General features: G+C 48.8%; 1 protein-coding gene across 3 annotated transcripts in view; it reads right to left on the bottom strand.

The window, feature by feature from the left end:
* The window catches only part of DMTF1 (cyclin D binding myb like transcription factor 1), a 517,741-nt gene that overhangs the window by 426,664 nt on the left and 66,760 nt on the right, over positions 1-24,317 (bottom strand). For all 3 annotated transcript variants that reach the window (XM_078674193.1, XM_078674191.1, XM_078674190.1), the window contains exons 4-5: positions 22,508-22,602; positions 3,566-3,680 (exon numbers count right to left, since the gene is read on the bottom strand). In XM_078674193.1, coding sequence (XP_078530319.1) covers positions 3,566-3,680; positions 22,508-22,602 — 210 coding nt within the window. The remainder of the gene's footprint in view (positions 1-3,565; positions 3,681-22,507; positions 22,603-24,317) is intronic.

Raw genomic sequence — 24,317 nt, 5'->3', positions numbered from 1 at the left:
CACAGCTCTGACTTCCTTGGCAGGGAGGAAGGCGGCTATAAGTCTCGTTGGCGGCAGCGCTTCGTGCTGCAACGCCAGCGAGACCTAAAAAGGGGCATTTTCCTACAAATAGTAGTATACCCTTGCTCCTGTCATTCCCATGTAAGAGTGCCTGATGACTTTTACAAATTTATCTGGTACACCTTAGTGGCAGAGGAGTTATCAAAGGGTCTCTGTGTCAACGCTGTTGAATGACTTCTCATAGTCGATGAAGTTAACAGAGGGGGGAAGGTCTATTCCATCAAAAGCTCAATAACGATGCACAGTGTTGCAATCTGGTCTGTGCAGGATCTATCTTTGCGGAAGCCGACTTGCAAATGAGCATCAACTTGTTCCTTCATTCTGTTCAGGATGACTCTGTTGAACACTGACTGGGGTTGATAGAAGGGTTAACCCTCTGTAGTTTGAACAGTTACTCAGGTCACCTTTTTGGGCATTTTGATGATATACCTCGTTCCAGTTTGATTGCGCCGTTTCCTCTTCCCAGATCCTTTCAAACATGGGGTAGAGCATGTGTACTGATGTTTCAATGTCTGCCTTCAGTGCCTTGGCAGGAAATGTCAGGTCCTGCTGCCTTGCCATTTCCCAGATGTTTGATGGTTTGCCGAATTTCTTCCTTGGTTGGTCTGCTGCAGTTGATTGGCAAGTCCTTGGCAGCTGGCAGTATACCTGGTGTAATCTATCCCTCCGTATGAGCAGAAACTTGGAAGACAAGAGTGACCACTATCACCAAAGTCCAGACCTTGATTAATATCTGTCTGAGAAGAACAAATCTTCCAAATCAGCATGCCAAAAACCATCAGCAACAACAATCTATGGAAGCAAACCTGCCAACTTCCTGCTCAGGAAGAAGTCCTGAAAAGACGCTGGGGCTGGATAAGTCACACCCTAAGCTGGAACCTTCAAGGGATAAGGGAAAGAGGAAGGCCAAGAAACACCTGGCATTGAGGCCTCAAGGCTGACTGCAAGGAGATGTGTGACACCTGGTGTAGGAAGCTGGCTCTGTATATGGTATTGGCACTTAGTGGTTATACTGATCAGGGGTTCCCGAAAAGTGTACAGGGCTCAATGTAAAACCCAAAGCGATCCATTAGTGGTAGTGTGGGAGAGAATGCTTTTCAATGGAGACTGCGAGTGCCTGGAGCCACATGGCCTGCAGGTTAGTAGATCAATTGAAGGGGGCCAAGCTTGGGGGGTTAGCACAAGCACGGATGGTCACAAAGCAGCACCAAACATACACCACCAAAGTGGCACAAGGGCGACAGGAGTGCAAAATCTGCGTCGGGTGCCCAATGCTTTCCAATGGGGTTTCTTCTTTTGGCAAACAGGCTGCAGGTGTGGCACCGGATGCTGCAGTAGGGAGTCCAACAACAACAGAGCTAAGTAGAGATGTAGGGGATTGTAGGGGGACCATCGATTCAGCTAAGGCCCAATGGCTTCGGGTGCAGGGGTGCCTTTCAACATCTGAGTCTTCTTGCCGGTTGCGATCAGGGAGAGCCTCTAGATTCACATTGCAGGTATTGCTGTGGAGATTAGGAGAGGTCAGCCAAAGCTTGACTCGAGGTCGCGATCTCAGTGGAGACTTCACTGCATAGGTGATCCACTCAGACTGAGCATCAGATGCAGAGTGGGCAGAAGACGCGGATCCGCCTGTATCTGGAATCCTTGCAGTAGGTTTCTTTTGGACAGGTCCGCTGTCCACAGAGACTGGAGTCTTTGTCGAAGGCAGCAGTCCTCCTAGGGTTTTAGAAGTCGCTGTCTGCAAGACAGGTCGCAGAAACTGGAGACAGGCCGGTAAGGCTGGGGTCAAGGCAGTCATTGTCTTAAGTCTTCTCTGCAGGGATGTTCTCTTTCTTCTTCGTTCATCGCAGATCTAGTTTCTAGGTCTGGGGGAGCCACTCAAATACTAGATTATGGGGCGTTTTAGGGAAGTAGCAGGTAGGGTCAATAGGCACCTTACCTGGGTTTGACTACACCCTCTATTATGCTACCCTCCTGTGCGAGGGGGGGGCACAGACCTAACCCTGATTGGAGAGGTCTCCCATTCTTCAAGATGGCGGGGACTGAAAGATGTGTTTCACCTTGCCTCCCCACCTTAGGAGTGGATTTGGCAGAGGTGGGCACACCTCCTACTCTCCTGAGTTTTCCTGCGGGTTTTCCCACCCAAAGTGCGGGTGTAAACCAGGGGCTGGCATTGGCTGCTAGCAGCAGAGCTGGGGGTCACATTACAAAAGTAGCAGGTCTTTGAAGCTTCCCCTTTGAGCACTGGCCCATCCTGAGAGCTGAGGCTCTCTACCCAGGGGTCCAGAAACATGTCTGGTGGTGACTGGCATGTCTGGTGTGGTCAGAGACCACACCAGGGTTGGTAGGTTTTATGGGGCACCTCTGAGGTGCCGTCTGAAAGCTTGGTACAATAAAGCACAATCTGGCATCAGTATATATTTATTGAGAGGAGTAGTTTGGTACCAAACACTCCTGTGTTCAGTGAAGCCCTCATGGTACTGTGGAACTCAAGTTGTCGAGTTCCCAGCCCATGTACTCTCTATGGATTCACTGGCACTTACAATATTAAGGACTGGGCCCCATTTTTGTAGGGGCATATCTGCTCATGCAGATATGCCCTAGCCTGTGGCATAGTGCACCCTGCCTAAGGGCTGTGAGGTCTGATAGAAGGATGATATACATATACCTTCAGGTAGTACTGGCTTGCATGGCACCGAGGCAGGGTGCCATGTTGATTTTGTGGTTTACTCTTTCACAGGGGAATGCAAGATGCAAGGGCAGTGGCATGGTCCAAGAGAGGAGGTTTCCCAGGGGTGCCTCTTCAGCTCCCAGGACCTAGGTACCCAGGGTACAACTTACTAGGGACTAACAGGGGGTCGAAGTACCAATTGGGAATATGTTTTTAGGGTAGAAGCACTGGCACAAGGGACCTAGATGGCAGGGAGCCATGTGCACTTCAGCTGAAACCACATCAAAACCAGGCAAAAAGTGGGGGCTAGCCATGCTAAAGGGGCACTTTCTCATATGTGGAATCAGATTGAAAGAAAAGCCCAGGACATAGATGCCTGGAGAGTCCTGGTTGATGGCCTATACCCCTGAAGGGATAGTAGGCATAAGTAAGTAGGCGAGTAAGTAATTTCCCTTGATCATGAATGAGGTACGCTAATCTTCTGAAGAAGAACATTATCAAGCTCCGACTTCGGACATATGCTCATTCACAGCATTGTATTAATGTACAATGGAAACCGACTTGGAGAAATTAACTCCAAGAGGAACTCAAGACTGCTTGAACCCACAACTCTGCTAAAACTTTTTCACTTTAGCTCCCCATGGTGTAGAATGCTTGGGACTCAGAGTAGATTCCAGTTGGGTACCTAACACCGCAGCTTTTCAAGAGAGCACAAGATGAAACAAAGGTAGCACAAGGAAACGTAAGACATTGTGAAGCTTTAATTTCGGGCACAAACACCATTAAGCTCATTGTTCCTAGTAAGTAACAAACATCTATAATGAAATACACTACCTTTATAAGTAAGAGAATCCTTATCTTCTCTTGTTGTAAACCAGGCCTGGCTGACAGGGGTCACGTCTTCATTTGCTGTAGGAGAAAGGTTGTCCAGTTGTTTATTCTGAAGATACTTGAAAGAATGAAAAACAGCTGGTTAGCTGATAGTTTTGTTTTTATGTGGCTATTTAATCAGCAAACAGAAATTTGGGTTCAAACAACAAAACTATTACTCTGCCAGCGGTGTGCAGTTTTTAGAGAAAAGAAAAAACACATTTGTTGTAGGTTTGCTGTTCGTTCGATTTGGTCACTCGGTCAGGAATACAAGTATAATGAAGGAAGACTAGCATGCACATCTGGCAGGCCTTACTAGAGATGCAATGAGGTTTACATGCTACTTTTCTACCAACACCTCTCAATACACAGCTGCTATATAAAACTATACAAGTCTGTTACTGATTCCTATATCTTCCAAGCACTTGTGCAAGACTGATGGCTTAGATGTTGTGCCATGCTCTGCAAATCGACAAAAATACTTTACTCAATGAAAACCATAAAAGAAATAATGTACTTGTTCCTTTATTATCTCATGGAAATAAATATTAAACAGAAACACTAACTAAGGCCCAAAGACACAAGTTATGAACTCTTCAGAAAAGGAACTACGAGAAAAAAGAACCTTAACAATTCATACAAGCAGTTATACTGCAGCCAAAAACATAGTTCAGTCAGATCATAAAACACTCTAAGAATCTGTGCGTAGCCTGATTTCACATGTTTGAATACTAGCATGACAGACTCATATCTTCATCCTACTAATATTGATAAAGTGAGTACCTCAAGCAGTATAACATTAGCACCTACTATCCCAGTAGCAGGAGCCATCTCAGTGAGCAGCGAGTACACAACTTCTCAAAATATGCCTAAATTCATACTACATACACTTTGTAGTATAAATGAAGGCATACGGCATAAGGTAGTATGAATTAAGGCATCTCTCAGTGGAAGTACAGTGATGTGTTAGAACTTTTCAGCTGTGAATTAAGGGCCCGATGTATTATTCCCATTCCCAAACCAGGAATTTTCAAACCCATGTGATTGACTGTAAATGCATCCATTTCTAACGATAATGGCATTACTCCTAGTCCTACTCCCTCGCCTTCCTTCAGTACAATTGAGGCCCCGCCTCCCACCCAGACCCACCCACAGCATAACAACTCTGCCCGCCCCCACCTCCACCTGTACATAAACAAGCCAAGCTAGCACTCAGTTGAACCGCACCGGGAGGGAGGGAGGGTCCTCGAAGGAAGGCGAGGGAGTAGGACTAGGAGTAATGCCATTCTCGTTAGAAATGGATGCATTACCTCCCGTCCCTCCCTCGCCTTCCTTCAGTACAATTGAGGACATAGCAAGCAGAGGAAAACAGAGACGGACAACTGATTGACAAAGAACACAAAACAGTGCCCCAAACACAGCAGATCAACATCCCAGGCCTCGCAAAGAGGACAAGACTCCGTGGCCCGAACCCCCACAGGAGGAACCACCCCCACAAGAGCAAAAGCCACCAAGACTGCGGACCGAAACCAACAACCAGGAAGGCAAACAACACCTCAGTCGGACCAAGCAAACAAAACAAAGAGACCTCCACCCGGAAGGACCCCACAACCAGCAGGCACCACAGCAAAAGGTGCCAGACAGTCAAACTGACCCTCAGCCAAGAAAGGAGCAGGACCGAACACAGGCAAAACCAACCTGTGACAGAGCCAAAACGCCAAGCCACAGGAGGGACAAAGGACGGAACCGGACCCAAAACCAACAGATCCGAACAGCCCAGTCAGAAGGGAAACATCCAAGACAGGGCCCACAACACCCCCAAGCGCCTGCCGACGTGATGTCAACCAAAAAACAAGGCCAAAAGGCAAGAGTCGCAACCCAAGACTGCAAGGGGCCCAGAGGGAGGACCAGATAGGACAACCAACACCAGCAGCAAAGACCCCGTAGGGAAGGACCCGACAGGGTGGGGAAACAAACACATCAGATCCGAAAAAACAACCAGGCAACAGACCCCAGGCAACACGCAAGGAAGCCAGGAGCACCAAGAAGCCGGAAAGCCTCCCACTGCACTCGCAGAGGGGCCACCGACAACCCCAGAAGAGCCCCAGCCGGAGGGAACCGCCACACCAAAAGGAGGCCAGCACCATGGGAACAACACCCAGAACAGAACACCAGGCCCAAAAGGCCCGCAAACACCAAGCACAGGAAAGCCAAGAGGAGGACCGACAGGAAGCCCGCAAGCCACCGCCAACCGGACAGGAACCCCCAACACAGCCAAGTCCAGCCGCACAACCGCCAGGCAGCAGGCGCAAACCCCGCACAGACCCCAAGGGGAAGAGCTCGAAACCCCAAAGGGCACGGAGCCACCGGAAGGAACCTCTACCGAGCGCAACACCGCCCGGACAGGAGAGGAAAACAAGGAGCCCAAGGCCAACGGGGAGCAGCCAGCAACCCCCGAGCACAGATCCACAGAGCCCACACCAGGCTGACCCCAGTGCCGCAAACAGGACCACCACAGGGAGTCCCCAACGACCCACCAACAGGCCAGACACAGGGAAGGAGAGAGAAAACCCAGGACGAAGGAAGAACCCAGCAAAATAGAACTGCCAGCACACAGGTCACCCACCGAGGCAGAGAGCTGATAGCCCCAGCACCCAGACCATAGTCCACAGAAACAGGACGCAGGCACCCAAGGACCAAGGACCAGAATCTGGACCCACCCTGATCGTGGCAGAGGACTACGCCACTGGAACGACCGACGGAGCCAACACCCACAGACCTGCAGAGAGCCCTGAAAGGGCACCAGGGAAAGCCCAAACGCCACAACAGCCGCCAACGAGAGGACCCCCGGGAGAGCAGCAGGAACCAGAACTGGAACCCAAACTGAACCCAGCCAAGCCCAGAACAGGCCGGCGACCGAAGCCACCACAAGTGGAGCCGGAGGAGCCAGCGAACACCCAGCCAGAAGGCAACAGGGGCCGAGCCACCAGGAGAGTCCCCCCAGGGTCGGACCGACAAGGGCAGCAGGGACAACAGACCCCGGAGACCAACCCAACAGGAGCCAGACGGACAGGCGGAGAAGAAGAAAACGAGCCCAGGGAACCAGAAACACCACAGAAGCCAGGAGGCCCTGCACCCGCAGCCACAGGACCGCCTGAGGAGCCCCCGGGACAACAAAGCCCGAACCCATGAAGGAAGAGAGACCAGGCACCCGGACAAGGGAACAGGGCTGAGCACAGTCCGAAGACGAGCCCCGACAAACACCGGGCCCAGAGAGGAGACCAGAGAAGACACTCCCCGGGCCACCAAAAACCCTATCACCAGAAGAACCACCAAGAACCCCCTGAGCAGACCGAGTAAAAAAGACACTCCAGCCGCATGCCGCAAGAGGCTGACCAGAGAAGGGAGAAGGAAAACCCCCGCCGCATGAAGGAGAGCCACATGAGCGTACGAACATGCGGGAAAACCCAGGGCCTAGGCCTGAGGACGAAGGGGAAGGACACAACACAGACAACGGGCGTACCCCACCACAGAGAACCGCAGGAAACGCAGAAAAGAAGAAGCGACTGGGAAGCGGAGAGAAGCGCCCCCAAAACTCAGGGCACGCCAAAAACCGCCAAGCAGAGCCTGCGGAAAGGCAGCCCGAAGGGCCAACACCCGGAAGGGAACAGGCCGAATCCAGGAGCAGACCCCCAGGAGAACCAGGACGGGCACAAAGTCGTCGGACACCCCAGCCCCAGCAACAGAATGGAGCGGGCCGCAGACCCGAGCCCCACCAACAGGAAACCAGCAGATGGAACACATGGCAAGCAAACAGGACACCCAGTCCAGCAGAGCCACCCAGTAGGAACCGGAGACGGGCACCGGAGGCAGATGAACCCTCTCCGAACCGGAGGAACCGGCACCAAGCCGACCCAGCACCCATGAACCACGGTACACAGGACCCCGCCAACAGAAACATCCCACTGCCACTGAGGAGGAAACGCCAAAGACGACCACCCACAGACAGGACCCCGACCCGACATCAGTGACAGGAACCCAACAGGGCAAGGGACTCAGACAAGTAGGCAGCAAACCAGGGCGAAAAAACGGTCAAAACCGCAACCACCCGAAAGTCGGAGGAGACACCCACAGCGGGAACGACGGAGAGGCCCCAGTGCAAGGCACGTGAGAAAGGCAGGATGCCCCATTCCAGGCAAGGCATGCAGAGGGCTAACCACGAACTGCCGCCGCCAACTCCACGAAACCCTGCATCAAAGAGGGCACAGAAGAAGCAGAGAACAGGCCAGCCAGCGCAACGGCAGCAGCCAAGCAGAACATCAGACCCACCAAACAGTGTGGCCAGGACAAAGTCCGACAGCACAATGGGAGGTTAGGGGCGACCCCCACCAAGAAGCAAAGCTACTGGAGGAAGAGAGGGACGTGCAGCACAGAAGTGCAATCCCCAGACACAAACTGAGTATGTAGAGAAACCCGAAACCCTTCAGGGCCAACACAGTACAGAAGGAACACTGAGGGCTGAGGAGAGACCGCTGCGCAAGGCCCCATAGGCAACCGACAAGCAACAGTCAGCCGGTCATTACCACAGCAGACAAAGCCACAAGTACATACAACAAGTACAAGCAACGTAAGGCACTCCCACAGCACCAACCCCCACCCCGGGACCAAAGGTTAAGCCCAACCGGGAGGGCCGGGTACAACAAGGAAAGAAACCCACAGTCCCTGCCCAGTAGGAAACAGGAAAACCCTGCCGACCAGCACAGGAGTCCAGCGACCCACGTCCCGAACGCCCACCACCCTGGAGCCAGAGGCAGCGCCAGAGGTGGGAGAAGGACCCACGACATCCAAGGACCCAGATGGGAACCAGTCGCACACAGGAACTGCCGGACGAGGAAGGGACGCATAAGGCACCAACTGAACCCCAGAGCACAGGACAGAGCAGCCTCAACCAAGTCTAGCACCATTCACAGACATGAGAGGCAGAACACCCCCCACGGAGCCCAGGACACCCCAGGGGTACCGGAGACTCAGCCGCAGAGGAAGAGGACAACAGCACGCCCCCAACAACCCCACGCGACCCAGAGGTAGACAACTGCCAAGGCCATCACCAAAGGAATCACAGAGCATAGGCAGAAAACGAACCCCTGCCAGCGAACACAGTGCCAACAAAGGCACCAGAAGATCCGCCGAGGTACAGCACCAAGGCCAGCACCACAGGGCAAGAGAACCGCCCAAGCAGGAACGGGAAAACAAACAAAAAACGGGCACAACCCCGTCCTACCTGGCCTCGGAAAGACAGCATACCGGGAGGAGGCAGCCACGCAGCCCGACCCGGAAACACAGCCCCAGCCACAGGAGGACCGCCCGACACAGATGCGGATTCCTGAGCCACCGCTCCGCCCCATACCACGAGGGAGATGAGGAGAGAAGACACCGCCAGGAAGACTCTACAGAGGGCGCCCCTGTAGCAGAGAACCAAACCGAAGACTCCCCGGCACCGCCACACGGAGGAACTTAAAGGGTAAGTCTCACTAGTGAGACAGAAAAACACAGGTGGAGGTGGGGGTGGGAAGTGTTTTTATGCTGGGGGGTGGGTCTGGGTGGGAGGCGGAGCCTCAATTGTACTGAAGGAAGGTGAGGGAGGGACGGGAGGTAATGCAGGAATGGATCACTGCATACTCTTGAAATAAAATTTTTTTGTTTTAAACAAATCCAGTTTTCATTTAAGGAAAACCGGCTACATTCAAAAAAGAAAATTATTGCTTTATTTAAAAGCAAACACAGACATGATGGTCTGCTGAACCCAGCAGGCCACCATCGCTGTGATGACTGTGAATCGTAGTCAGTCACAATTTGTGACCTACCTCATAAATATTCATGAGGCAAGTCAAATTGCAACCCACTACGATTGAGAACTTTTATGAATCAACCTAGTAGTACATAGGTCAGTTTGCAAAATACATCACAGATCACAAAAATATGACCAGTATTTGCGATCAGTGGTTAGTACATATGGCCCTTAGTTCTGCAACTTTGGGCCCCCTTCTCTAACAAGCATTTACAATGCAACGGTTTCGCCTTTGGAAAAGTTTGAGCTATTGGCATTGTGAATGACAAACTTTTTATTTATGTGTTGGTTTTGAAAACAGATAAATAGATGGCATTGTCATTTACAATGGCAATAGCTTAATCCCTCGCAAATGCGATTTGTATTGCAACTATTTCAGTTATCATTTTGCACTACGATGAAAACTGGCTTGTGCATTTACTCCTGCAGAAGAGTATCAAGAGGAGAGTCAGCAGGCGTCCCTGTAGGAGGTAGTGTATTCAAGACTGTGCAATACAATACATGCTCCCTTCCCAACTCACTTGGTCTCGAACGCCCAGTCATACACTGCACCTCCATACATTGCGACACAAATCTGGACATACATTAAAAGGAAAAAAAACGCCTGTTTGTCTATAGTTGATTGTACTCGGTGGCCTTGAGAGAGGAGGCAGAACTGTGGTGAAACTGCTGGGTTTGTGTGTACGAGGGAGGAGAGGAGTCGTATTTGTGACAGAACTTCTGGGTGTGGGCGAAGGAGCTGGGAAGACCTGGCACAAGAGTGGAGGAACGGCAGGGCGCACTGGGGCAGTACGCGATGCCGGTCGAGACGCCTTGGTAAGATGTTCATAGGCCTTGGGCTGGATGCGGCCCCCTGAAGGGTTGGGGGGCCAACAGAAGAGTTGGGCCCCCCTCCTATCCCCACACAGCGGCCTGCGTTACGCCCCTGATGCTGACAGGTGTTTGTTGAACTCATGCTCAGTGAATTTACTTTGGAAGGATGAAAGGTTGAGTGGTCCAGTCTGTCGTCTCGATTCACTGTTCACTACAGGCCCCTGCAACAAATTGATGACTAGCTTACCTGAGTGTCCAAATCCCAGCCATACCATGTAACCGAGTGGCACCGCATCAGTGAGGCACCCCTAAAGCCCGCCAGAGCCCCAACCGCACGCACACCTCGAGCAGCCTAGACGCGTAGTATGATGCAAACATCCCCCCCCCCCACCCCCGTCGCAGTCCAGTCCAGGGTGGGCCATCACAGACTCTAATGGGCAAACTCGTAGTAGCAATATCGACGCCATGACACTACGACGGCTGGACCTCTGACCTCTGTAACACTCAAATGTTATAGCCAGTTCAGATAATACGGTGCATGCAATTTCACAGGACTCTTCCCGCCACGCCAGAGGGGCTTTAGGAGACCCGAGTTTGATCTTGCAGCGCCCCCACAGTAGAGCTTGCAGCCGGTTCGAGCAGGGACGTATTTCAGGATCCTGGCAGTGGTTTCTTTACTTGAAGACCACATGGCGGTGTACATCAGGCGCATGCATAGTACAGCTCAGAATAGAAGTACACTGTGAGAACTGGGTCACGTGCCACAGTCCCGGGACTGAAGCAATCAGGGTGGCGCTTTAAAGCTCGAGCACTTGGAATGTCTCAGTCCTGTGATAGCAGGGTTACTACGAGCCCTACTACCGCCTCCGTTCCGGGAGGAGAGTGTGGGAGTCCCCGCGTCTGGGTAGCTGCTGTAATTCTGCTTTTCGTGCATTGAAGGACACTCCCTGTCATGCTGCTACCATATGTACAGCCAGGGAGCACGGACAGCTCGGGGTCGCACTGCAAACAGCCAGGGTTTCAATGTTTCTTCTGCCAAAGGCCCATATCCCTTTCCTACCAGACTGCAACATAAACAGACGGTTTGGGGATTTTCTTACCTGTCAAAAAGGGCCATTATTACATTTTAAATATGGCAGATAGCTTGAGCCTAACAAAAAGCACTCCCTTTGTGCTGTTGCGAGATTTCTTTCCATAATAGATTATCGTCCTGCATCAGAATACCCAAACATATCTTTTTATCCGAGGGAAATAAAGGGCTGAATAAAATGGGATTACAAATAGATCGCAGACAAAAACATAACGCCTATATTAGTAAAGCGCACGTTCACGCCTTGGGTAATCTAGAAGATGAATAAATAACCGGTGCAATTACAATAACTTGCCCAACCGACTGGTACTCTTTTTCAATTTCCGAATGATGAAAGGTTGAGTTGTCCCGCCAGGGAAACACAGGTTTCAGAAGTGCATATATTAATCCATCGCAACACACGCCAGCCACTTCTAAAGTGTTCAGGAACGTGACACGGACATACTCAACTCGATTAGTTACTACTCTCACCCACCTGGAATACGCATATACCTACACTCATCACTTATGTGGTTGAGACTTTTCTCGACAACTATTTCATCTTTCAAAACATGTGTTCCATTTCGGCCTGAATTAAATAAAGGGTTTACTTCTATAGTAGATTCCTTTGAAACCAACTTTACAAACGTGAACTTTGAGAGAATTAGGAATGTTCGGACTGAAAATCTACACAGAAGAAGTGCTTGGTAAAGCCGTGCACTGCGGGCAGCAGGAGACAGTGGCGACTTAGGCTATGAAACATCCTAGGGCATTTGAACCCAAACGGGGGGTGAGGGGTGGGGGGTTGGGTCGGGCAATTATGCTCCCGTTTGTAGAGTAGCAGCACTTACCGGCTTTGACCTACTTTCAGTACTCCCTGGGCCTCCTCCGCCTCGGCCCCGCCGCGCCTCTGGCCTCCATCCTAACACTCCCCGGTTCTCCTGCCGCTCGGCCTCTTCCAGTCACTAATGGTAATACACGAGACAAGTAAAATACGAGCGGGAAAGGCACAGACAGCGGGAGGGGAGGGGGGGGGATGAAGGCACTGACAGCGGGAGGGGGGGCGGGAACGATCAGTAAAAGACGAGCGGGAAAGGCACGGACAGCGGGAGGGGGGGCGGGAACGATCAAAGCACTCACCTGGACCTGGACTTCCTCCGGCAGCAGTCGGCCGCGGAATGACCAAATGAAACCTCGACGAGCCAAAAAAATAAACCCCGCCCACCGCCGCACTGACGTCCTAAAAGGGGCTGGATGAGAAAAACATCCCAGGAACGCCCACGAATCGCCTCGGTGAATGACGGACGCCTCTGTTTCCCAATGGCTAGCCTCCATTTATGGAGCTAGCCAATGGGAAACAGAGGCGGGACGAAACATCCATACAGTTACAAAAATTTGCTTTTCGCCAGGTCGAAACCTAAAAAGGGGATCTGGAGCTAGAGACCCGAGTGCACCCAGGGACTTTGCAATGTCATGTCCCTCTTGATTTTTTCGAGCATCTCATCATCCTTGGGGTGGTAGAGATGCTCACATCAAAAGGCACATGAAGGAGGTTCTGTTGCTCTTCCAGCTGGAACCTGGCGATCCGAAACAATGTGTGCCAGTGTATCAGAATGCTTATAATGATGCTTCGGGCCGCAGACTCTGGCATGTCCAAACAGCAACTGAGGTTCATGTTGCTAATAATCTTGACCTGCCCCGTTTTCCTGTGGGCCTCAGAGAGATGTGTGATAAACTCTGTCATCTTCTCCTAATGTCGGTCAGTGTGAGAGGTGGCCTATGGAGTTGGCAATGTGCCACTGGGTAGCAGACCCTACTGCCACGAGCTTGCCAGCAGCGCCTGTGTGCTTTCACTTCTTCTCAGGTGGAAGCGCATTCCCTTTCCCAGCACCATAGTCAGTTTACATGCAACTTTCGCCCCTACTGGCTTCTTAAAGTTATCCACAGCTGCCCTTGACACACCCTGCAGCATATGGAAGCATTATATTATCCTCTCTGTTTCCAATAGGAAATCGTCCTTGTCCTGCGCAACATGCGTTTTTACACTGTGGTTAACATCACCTCATGGTAAGCAGTGGTGTCAGGTGGAGAGGCTTTACGTCCACTATGTCTGGATTGTATGGATGGCTGATGCTCCTTTCCTCCCAGGAGTTGTCCAGATCCCGAGGTTATAAGAGCTCTTAATATGGGTCTTGTAGGGAATATGGACTGTTGGGATCTAATAAGGAGCCCGCAGATTCCTGCGAGTAGTATGAGGACAGTGATCGTCTACCTGGTGAGGAAAAGGTTCTGGTGGAGAGAACCTCAAAACATGTGAAACAGATGGTGGACTTTCAGCCCTTTCTCTAACCCTTTTGGGCGAGCAGGTGTAGGCGGCTCGAAGGGCCACTCCTCCTCAAAAGCTAACCTATGCTTTGTGGGGATGTGAAAGTGGGCGTTAAGATTTTCTTCTGCCTGGTATCGAGGGTCTTGGGTTATACAAGGATGACATCTGTGGTATCTGATCTTGGCATCAAGGTGTCCTCAGGTCTCTGCTTCAAAGCCATCTGTAACTATGCTTTCTGAGTCGACTTCAGCTCTGAGGATGGGCACTCTGTGTCGATTAGGAGTTTACAGTTGGCATGGCAGAACACCCTTGAATGGTGGCTTGCTTGACGTCGAGGAGGGTGCTCAATACCCACCTTCCGCAGGAGTGTGCTCTGTCTCAGTCAAGGGATGCTTCTTAAAACGAGTTAGTGACTGACCCTTCTATGTCTGTCACCTGTGGGGCCTGTTAGTGTTTTCGGTCCGGAGGGCTTAGGATGCAGATGCCTCCATAACCTACTTTGGGACGTCAAAGGCATTTGAAGGAGTTAGTTACAAGGATTAAACCCCCCTCAAGGGCTTGATGCCAGATTTGCCTGCTTTCCCTGTGGCTAAAGGAGGCCTTTAGGCCCAAAGATGACTGGAGGGTAGGGCTGGGTGAAGGGATCTGGCAATGCCTGGCAATGCATTTTGTGACGCACCCAGAGCATCACCCTACGGTACCTAAGTGTTTTCTTTCATCAAAAGGGATGATAGGAGTCACAAGAGTGTTTGTCATGCTGTGGTAACTGCCTGATTACATATGTGGTGGCGTCTGGACCAGGGCTACTTGGTGTTGAAAGTTGGACAAAATTCAAAGGATGTACGTTCTATATCGTTTTCCTCCACTCATTCCCCAAGGTATTAAAGAATGCAGCAAAAACACATCAATACCAGAACCGGTACATGACGTTCATATCAGATGGCCGAAGAAAGCAATCTGAGGTTGAGCGGTTGTACTGGTGCATTGTGGAAAAATGAAGGAGTCACATCAGGTCTTATGACTCAAGACTTCTTTGAACGAAAACAAATTGCAAACATCTGAGCCCAGTAGTAGATGGCAAAAGTATGCAAAGTATTTGTATCCACGGTCACCCATCTATGAACACACACACACACACACACACAAAAAAATGGATATTACTTGGTTACGGTTCAGTATGTAAACCTAAACTCATACATACAATATGAAAACCCTAACTCAACTTCCAAAAGGAGTGTTCATGCAATGAGAGATGATGTAATTGACACAGTTGACATGACTTGCAACATTTGAAATAGTTTTCTATTGACATTAGCGATCACATCTCTATGGGTAAACTGTAATTTATGTAGTTCTTGCTATGAGGTCATGAGCAGTCCATTAGTTGATTGGGAGAGAGAATGAAAGCACGATACAGATACAAACACGATATTATATCAGTAAATTAAATACAATTATTAACATATTAGAAAGCACCATGCCTTATGACCACATTTCCTTTTTTTCAAAATGGTAAATAGCTTTTTTGCTTTTTTCAAATATATATTTGTGTTTTTACAGAATAAGTCTACTACTACCACTTGTAGTGCAGTTCTGAAGTGTCGAAAGCAAGACGGCCTAACATTCAACATGGCTGCCAAAATTACTGACACATAGCAAGTCTTTTTTGTGACTTGGTGTAGCCGCGTCACTAGGGGAAAACTATCGAAGCTTGTCTTTGAAGAAGCTGACCCTGGGCATGGAGTAGCTAGTGGTCCATCACATATCCTTTACATTGACAAAGGAGAGCTTCCATTGGGCACGGGAGCGTCCATTTGGTGAAAGGGTCCTGCAATGACTCCGTTACGCCACCATTTTGGAACAGAATCTGACCATGCAAAGGATTGATCTGCCAGCACAGTAGAGATGCTCGGTGATCTCCACACTGCATGATAGGTGCGGAGTCATTTCTATTGCAGCAAATTGGAACCACACTTCAGACTGGTTCTTTTGTAATTGTTTTTTTTTAAATTATTATTATTATTATTATTATTCCAGTTAATGACGGGAAAGCTCAGAACATTCTCAGAACTCGACAGAAGATTGTCAAACTTTTATTAACATAGTGGCCGGAGGTAGCCAGATAGGGCTGGAGAGGAAGGCCACTGAATGCACTAGTGCCCAGCAGGAGAAGCAGATCGCAATAGTTGGGCCTGGCATTGCACTCAAATTATAGCAGACCCCCGCTGGGCTCTGGGGACGGGCAAACCGCCTAACGCCGGTAATTGCACGCCAAGATGACAAGGCCTGCAACAAACGCAAATGGCTGTGCGGAAACGGCAAGCTTGCACTGGCGACGCAGGCCCAAATGAGTCGCATTAAAATATATTTGAATTACAAAAAACTGAAAATGCTAGTAATGGGCCAGTAAAAAAGAATATAGGAAGGATGGGTTTTTGGAATCAAAGCGCCTGTCCTTTTTTTAAGTAACACATTTCCACCCAGTAATTGGCAGAAACTTCACAAGTCTTTCTTTGCTTCCTTTTAAAGGCGGTGAAATCCGCGGGAAGCGCAGTCGTCAGGGACTGTAAATGTCTGCGGCCTCAGCAGCGGTGGTCCGGCGCACCTTGTGTCCTCACCGAGCTCGATTGTCCTGGGCTGTTTGATGCTTGATGGTTTGATCCTACGGTATGGGTTCCCTCGCCAGTCATAACCTGCATCTGGGCGGACCTAAGATTTGCCCAGTTACTAGCTCGCACTCGGCACCCTTGCTTTACTTGTAACATTTTAAAAGTAAAGCGGGGGTGCCGCGATTATACCACAAGTCAAGAAATAGATGTTTTTTCTATTTCTTTACTTTTGGTATAATCGCGGAACTCGCGCTTTTACTTTTAATGTTACAAGTAAAGCGCTGGTGCCACGATTATAATAAGAGAGAGCGAGCGGTACGTGAAATGTAAATGTATTTCTTATATAGACTGCACCAGTTGTTCCGAGAGACGAAAGGGGCCCCCTTCTGCACAGGCGTTCCCACTCATCCACAGAGAAACAGGTACCTCACACAGGTGGGGGCAGAGGGGGCTCCGGCACATTTCAAGCCTTCCCTCTACCTCCTCCACACACAAAACAGCATCCAAACAATGGGCAAGGCTCCCGAAGGGGGCACGTCTGCACGATCACATGCGCACAGGGGATGAGTAGAGGGTGCGCAGCTAAATCAGAGGGGGGTCAGTTTGGGGGGAGGCAACACTTGGGAGAAAATTACAACAACAATCTGTGGTGACGACTAACGGAAAATAATAAATCAGGCACTGCAGCAAAGCAACAGTCTGATTTTTTTACATGGGGGCTGCGGGGGTCGCACTCCCCACTCAATTCACTTCTGTCACTCAGGTAAGAAGTTAGAATGGAGCAGGGAGGGGATGGGGGAACCCCCACAAGAGATCAGGGGTGACTAAGGAATTGCGATGAGGCCAGTGAAGTGTGGCGAGTGGGGGCCCTGGGGATGCAGGAGATGCCCACGGGGTGACAGGTAACAAGTTTGGGGCTGTTTCCCCCATCCCGGAGGGGTGGCGGACAGGGCATGGGTGGTCCACGACTGCGGTGGGGGAGAAGGGAGCGGACGAGTCAGCGCCACGCTAACAAGATGCATAATGGGCCAGAGGAGGTAGCCACTAGGCGGCGAAAGAGCAGTTATCGGTACAGCAGCAGCCACATTACATTCACTTTCCCTCACTCTGGCCGGGCCAGGCCCTTTAGCGAACCCCCCTGGGCCCCCCAGCCGCTCTCGGGCCATCACCCCACTCACCGTTATTCTGCCTGGGGTTCAACTGCTTTCTGCGCTTACACCGGAGGTCATCCGCCATGATCCTCTGGCTGGTGTCTAAATGCTGCCGGAGTGACCTCCCTCCTTCCCTCCGCCCCCTCTTCCACCACCGCACCTGGTTTACAACAGTCATTTTACGACATCACCTTCCCTACACCTAGCCAGACTTGCCTGCCTGGGAAGCATGTTGCCAGGGGAGACGCTGGTTTGCGGCGGAGGTTGCAGGAGTGGGGGCCAAGGGAGGCTGCCCAGGTGGGTCTGGCCAGGCTCGGCATTTCCACAGCGAGGCAGGGCTGCGGCAGCCACGGAGCGGCTCCTGGGGCGGACGTTCGTGTAAAGGTGCCGCCTCTCAGGGAGACAGGCTGGACCCTTGTCGACGCCGTGGCTACTCCCAGGCAGGATGAATCTTTTAGTTAGCAATGTGGTCACGCTGTGGTCCACAGGATGGCAATACCTAGAGTCTGTACCATGCACGATTACTTGTTCCCGTGCAGGCTGAGTTGCTGCCAGTGGTCTTTAAAATTACCAGGCGGCGTAAAACAGACAGTATACATACCCAGGAGGGACACACGGGAGGGACACACGCTGCTGCTCTATTTGTGCCCAGTGCCTCATTACACAGTAGAGCAACACCGAGGATACCATGTTTCACTCATCTCAGGCTGTGCAGGAAGAGAAAGTGGAGCACGCCAGGAGCGGCATGACGACTTTAAAATATCGCGAGATCTCGATCGGCCGCAAACAAGCCCTCAACTAAAGGAAGAAAAAAAAGGGTGTAAAAGGTTCCTAATCTTCTTTATGGGGCCATCTGTTGGACCCATAAAGAAGATAAGAATGCTTTTACGCCAGCAGTATCAAGGAACCCAGTCTGAAAAGGACGGGGCTTAAAGAGAAAGAAGAACGCCACTAGGACCTCTTCTCCAATGGCTGGCCAACGTTTAGCATGAACGGTGACGCCAGCCAATGGAAAAGAGGGGAGGGGCTTAACCTCGTTAGTGAAACGCACTGAATCTCATTAAATCTCGCCAACATGTGCGCAGTCTTGCGCTATCCGAGACCTAAAAAGCCCTGTCATATTATAAGACAGAATAGCCTAACCCCCTTCCACTTCTACAGAAGCAAACTGATTATACAGTAAAGATCTCAGGGATTCGTAGCAGACCCCGTACCTTAGCATACACAGATGAATGTATTACATCTCAGATACAGGCGTGATCTTCTCTCAGGAAATATCGGTTTCTTTCTGTGTGTTAGTGATGTAGATACCTATAGGACATGGTTCACATGTTCATAAACAACAGCTGCATTTCTGTGTTGGGTGTAGGTACAAGTGTGTGACCAGAATACAATAATAAAGGAAATTGTTGTTTGACCTTGTCTACTGTTCAGATTAAATCCCAGGAAAGAACAGAATGAGAAAAGAACTGCAGGTTCTGTGTGAAAATATAAATGCAGCACAAAAGCAAAAGTGTTTATGTAATAACACGTAAAAAGTTAAAGCAACCTATCTCATGAACAGTTAGGCTAACATAGGGAAAACTTCAATGGGCCCTATGTAGAACACATGACAACCTTCACTTGGTCAGGAAGGAAGCACGTAAAGGGAATGTCAGAAATCAGAAAATCAGATAACTCAAAGCTAGCCCGATAAATCAAAAGTTTCAGCAACAGAAAAATGACCATTTGAGAAGAAAAATATTCAATTACAGAGTGTCGGAGGAACCCAGCATGAACGGCCATTGCAGAGGCAAAGGAGTCCATGAGGGTATCTATTTCCATGTAGATGGACAGATCTGCGGCCCAGTTCATAACTTCCAAAAAACATACGTGATCCTCAGCTCCAACAGATGCAGATACTTTAAAAAAAACTTGATCTAGCAATCGATGTGGCGATGCACAAGAACCCCCGTTGGCCACTTGCTCCAGACTCAGATTTTGTAGAGGTAGCAAATACAAGGAACAGTCTAGATAATGGGCAACTAATGGGCTCATCAGCAGTTCGAGATCCAAGGCAGCGGGAGTCTGTAGAGTCAGGTATATGTTCAGTGCCCATTGAAAGGGGCACTACATGTAGTGAAATACAGGTTGAGAAAGCACAGCAGAATGTTAGACACCAATCCAAATTCAAAGTACAGTGAAACCCCAAGGGTAGGGAGAGATAAAAGCAGATAACTTACTCTTTATTTGTGGTAGTGTGGGCGAGCAGTAAGGCTTTATCAGAGGTTAGTGTTAAGCATTTATTGTACACACTCAGGCATAAAATGATATCACACACTCAAAGACTGAACTCAGAAAACGAAACGTATGAAAATATTATTTAGTTATATTTTATTTGAGTGCAAGTCTGGATCCGTGTCACCTGGGGGAACAATCATAACATCCCAGAGCTTATCTCTGGGATCAGGGTCAGATGGAGCTTCAGAAGGGTCTAGAATATGTAGAGGAGTACTCTCTCTGTAGGATGAGCGCGAGGAACCCTCTGGCGAAGGTGGGGGGTGAAGGAGGAAGAGGAGGTAGAGAGGGGCTAGAAGGTAGAGGACTGGTGCCCCTATCTTGATGTTTCTTGAGAGTTGGTCGAGGCTCCAAAGCAAGCTGCTCCTCAAAAATACATTTTTACGAGGCAGGATCTCCTGCACATTTGGCAGTGGTTTAGCAGATATCTTGCCCATTTGCAGGAGGATAAACAGTCTGTTTTTTGCCTTCTATCCAACTCCGCCTGGAGGCACTGCAGAATTAGGAGGTTCTGCTCCTCGGAGTTCCCCAAAGAATGAGCATTGAATGGTCAACTGGATGCCAAAGGCTGTTTCGGCTTCGAATCAGGTCTCTATGCAGAGTGGTGTTTTGCCTCCGAAGAACCGATCAGCGCCAGCACCGAGGGGTCTGATGGCATTGAGGTAGCCATTGGCCCAAAAGAAGCCCTGGACATGTGAAGCTGTTTTGGTGCTGGAGATGGAGTCAGAGTCTGATGATGGAGATGGGAGTTTGCACTTGCATAGTGATTACTGCAAGTTCTCATGTTCCGAACCTTTACAGGTGAAACATTTCAACATTTCCCTGATGGTGCTGGCCAGGGCTGGGAGGCAATTTCGGACCGGAAACTTGCTGGGCTGTGGGCTTAACACCCAACTCCTTGAAGGGTGGTAAATGACCTGTTGTCGGGATCGATGTGGAACCTTACTCACAGTCAACATCTTAGGACGTTGGTCTGGCAGGGGCTGCTGGTCTTTGGTCTCAGAGTCCAAAGGAGAACTTGGCTCAGAGCTGAAAGGTTGGTTGGTGGATCGGGCGGTATCTACTTGTCCTTCGACAGCCTCTCTGAACAAGTTGGTGGTATCATCATCTTGTTGTGGGGCCTTCAAGAAATTCCACAATCGAGTTGGTACCCAAGGTTTTTTTTTGGACTGGAAGGCCAGGCAGAGCAGGAGGCCACATCGTGCTCCAGCGTCAAGCAGAGGTTGCAGAATGAGTTGTAATTGGTCAATGGGTCAGGGCTCGAAAAATCCCAAAAATGGTACTAGTCCTGCAGGACTAGTACCTTAAAAAATGTCCTCGACCGAACTGCAACCTACTTGACCTCAGTCTCTGAAAGCGAGCAAATGTGACAAGATAACAAGATTTAAAGGCATCTTTATTGCTCATTAACTTTGTGAGCAATAAAAATGCCTTTAAATCTTGTTATCTTGTCACATTTGTTCCGTTTTCACAGGCAGAGGACAAAAGTTGGTTTGTTTTCCTAGTAGCCAGAAAGGGCGAGTAGGACCTGAAAACAGCTCGACCTTGTTAATTTTAGCTCGACTATGCGAGTGGTCAAGTGGAATTTTCGAGCCCTGTGGGTACTTCAAGTGGCACTGTAGACAGTACTGAAAATGAATTCTTTCAATAACTGTCTGTGCATTCTGGAGGACGAAGACCGACGAGAAGGGCCCAAGTGGGCAGAGGCCCTAAAATGGGCATTGGCGAGATCCCAGACACGGAACCAACGAAGACGCAACAACTGCAAGAAAATACAACGATTTCTTACCATTGGGAGTAGCAGCACAGAAAGGCCATGTCGGCTCTGAGCTGTATCGAAACACGTCCAAACCACATGGCGGAAGAATACAACCTAACATTGAAGCCGATGAGCATTATCAGTCATAGTAGGAGTCGCCCTATTTCATGACTCAAAGACTTTGTCAAAGTAAAACAAGTTGTACACATTCAAGCCCAAAACTAGATGGCAGGAGTATGTAGAGTATGTGTATGTACAGCTACACATGCCACAAGCAAAGGCACTCAAAACTTGCATCTCGACTCCGAATAAGTCAACATTTTGAACAAGAAAGAATCACTCACTATCTGCCAGGCAGTTTAGACTCAATCTCTTCTATGCAATGGATAGTCACCGAATTGGGGTTCGGTCCCATTTACTCATTAGAAAGCCAACCTAAATTCTATGCATCTCTCTTTCTTAATCTTATAATATTTATACTCTGTTCCAATGAGTTTCATGACAATTAAATTTGTAAAAGCTCATTGATGTCCTACTCAGTAGATCTAGGGTGGAATGAGGACCACATTTCTACATTGTTCAATGTAAACCGTTTTAAATTAACATATTTATCCAAGCTCATGTTTTACCAAGCTACATGCTCATTCAAGCTATTAGAAAACATATTTTAAGTATAATCATCAGAGCAAGACATTTCCACTTTAGTCATACCCAGATTTTCAACTAAAGAGCCATAGTGATGCAACCAAAACTAAATTGCACTGAATGTTGACAATGCATCCAAAATAATCTTACCTCGGGCTGAAAGCTTAGAAAATTACAAAAGGAGAATGCCTGATTCCTCCATGTACAGCTTTATGTTTGAATGTTTCTAAATAAAAATGCCCAATCAAAACTGCCAATAACTGATATTTTTTGCAAGAATCTTTAGCTTTACCAGTCAGAAATTTCCCATTAAATCAAACACAAAATAAATATCTAGCAAACGTAATCACTGTGCCTATTGTTAAAACGGATGCTTCTAAAGTAGTTGGAAATATGTAGCTGCAATTACCTCAACTTGAGTAATAGTTTCTTCACGGATGTCATTGTTTGGTAACTCAGTAGTAGCCGTCATAGTCATCTGAAAGCTCTGGTCATTCTCTGAAACTGCAATGCATTAGAATCAGTTTAAGACTTAAAGTTCTGCAACATCCAAATAAAAATTATAAATACTTACTAATTAAGCAGGACAAACATATTTAGTGACAGCACTCTCTACTGGTAAGGAATTGCCATCTACCATGCAGAATGCTTTACGGTAATGTGTCAAATAAATCCACCTTTACAATGATGTTTTTGGAACTACTCCTGAAAGTGATTCTCAATGATAACCCAAAAGTAAGCACAAATGCTATGACAAACATGTGCTTTTTAAGCCATACACTTTATTGTGAAATTTATGTCTAGGAAACTGAGTTTTCGTTGCAGTTGTCCGTCCCCCCCCCCACCCTCTCCCCCCAAACCAATTTTTGCCCTCTTTTTAGCTGCGAGATACTGGTTTTTGACTCTGACAATGCACTGAGGCCTGCTAACCAGACCTCACTGAAAGTGCTCTTTCTTTAAATCAAGGTATGTTTAATTGTACCCCAAGTGGCATGGAGACTTTAGAACCTCTGTAAGTCCCTGGTAAATAGTACCCCTGGTAGTTCTAGAATGATTACTAAAGAGGGTCCCTAAGGGCTGCAGCATATATTTTGCCACCCTAAGGAACGCAGACACTCCTGTGTGTCATGCCAATGTCACTGCATTTAATAGAAGTAAGTCGCCCCTACAGCAGGCTTTTGACCCCTAAGGCAGGATGTATTATATTTTATGCGAGAACATATCTGCATGAACAGATATACCCCTGGGATCTCTAGTTCTATTACTAGGTATTACAAGTGAGCTGGGAAGCCATCTTAAACTATGTACTGGGCACTGATCAAAACGAATTACTCAGCTACATTATAGAGTCACTAAAACACATGGTGTTTGGTATCAAGTGATGGATTTATTAATACATGCACCAAGAGGGTACCTTAGAGGTACCCCTGAACCCTACCAGTCCTCTAGTGTGCTGACTGACTGGTCCTGTCCAGCAAGCCACCACAGACGAGTTTCTGACCCCTTCGGACGCAAGAGCGCCGCTCTCAGAGGTCAGAAACAATGCCTGCTCTGTGAGGAGATGTTTACACCTCCTTCACCAGGATGGTTAGTACATTAGCATTCCAAGACAGGGAGCTTCAAAGGGCACACTGACTTTGATTTTTTTTTTTTAAATCTTTTTATTGCTTTTTTGTTGTGTGAATGCCATAATACACATTACATTAGCAATACTGGCTGACAATGGTACATTATGAGATGGTAAGAATGGCAATATTAGGTCAAACTGTGCAGGTAGAAGTGTAGTGTGCAGGCTGTTAACATCAAGCACATTATCTGCAGAGTAGTGTTAGAAGTACCAGGCAGAAGGCGTTTATACATTCTATCGAGGTGGATGCATCAATACAAAGGAGTCTTGTTATCAAATAATTGTAGCAAGTTTACACAGGAGACAACAGTTTGCAATATCAAATATAAACAATTGAGTATTCCAAACAAATACAACTGTGACATAAAAAAAGTAGTATTCTTAACTTCCATATTAGCCCTAACATCACATTTTATCTCCACACCAACTTGCGCTGTGTAGCTAGGTACTGAATCAAGTTTATGCATTGGTCGCCGTAATCCTTACAGTTTGAGGTGATGTTGGTTAAGGGCACGCAGCATCCGAATCAGGCATGCCGGGGGATTTGCCACGATGGGAGGTGTATTCTGCATCACATCCCCCCACCCATCTC

Source organism: Lissotriton helveticus, chromosome 1_1 (assembly GCF_964261635.1).
Source record: "Lissotriton helveticus chromosome 1_1, aLisHel1.1, whole genome shotgun sequence".
Classification (NCBI taxonomy): Eukaryota; Metazoa; Chordata; class Amphibia; order Caudata; family Salamandridae; genus Lissotriton; species Lissotriton helveticus.
The sequence above is the reverse complement of the archived record's forward strand: the minus strand, read 5'-3'. Positions and strand labels throughout refer to the sequence as shown.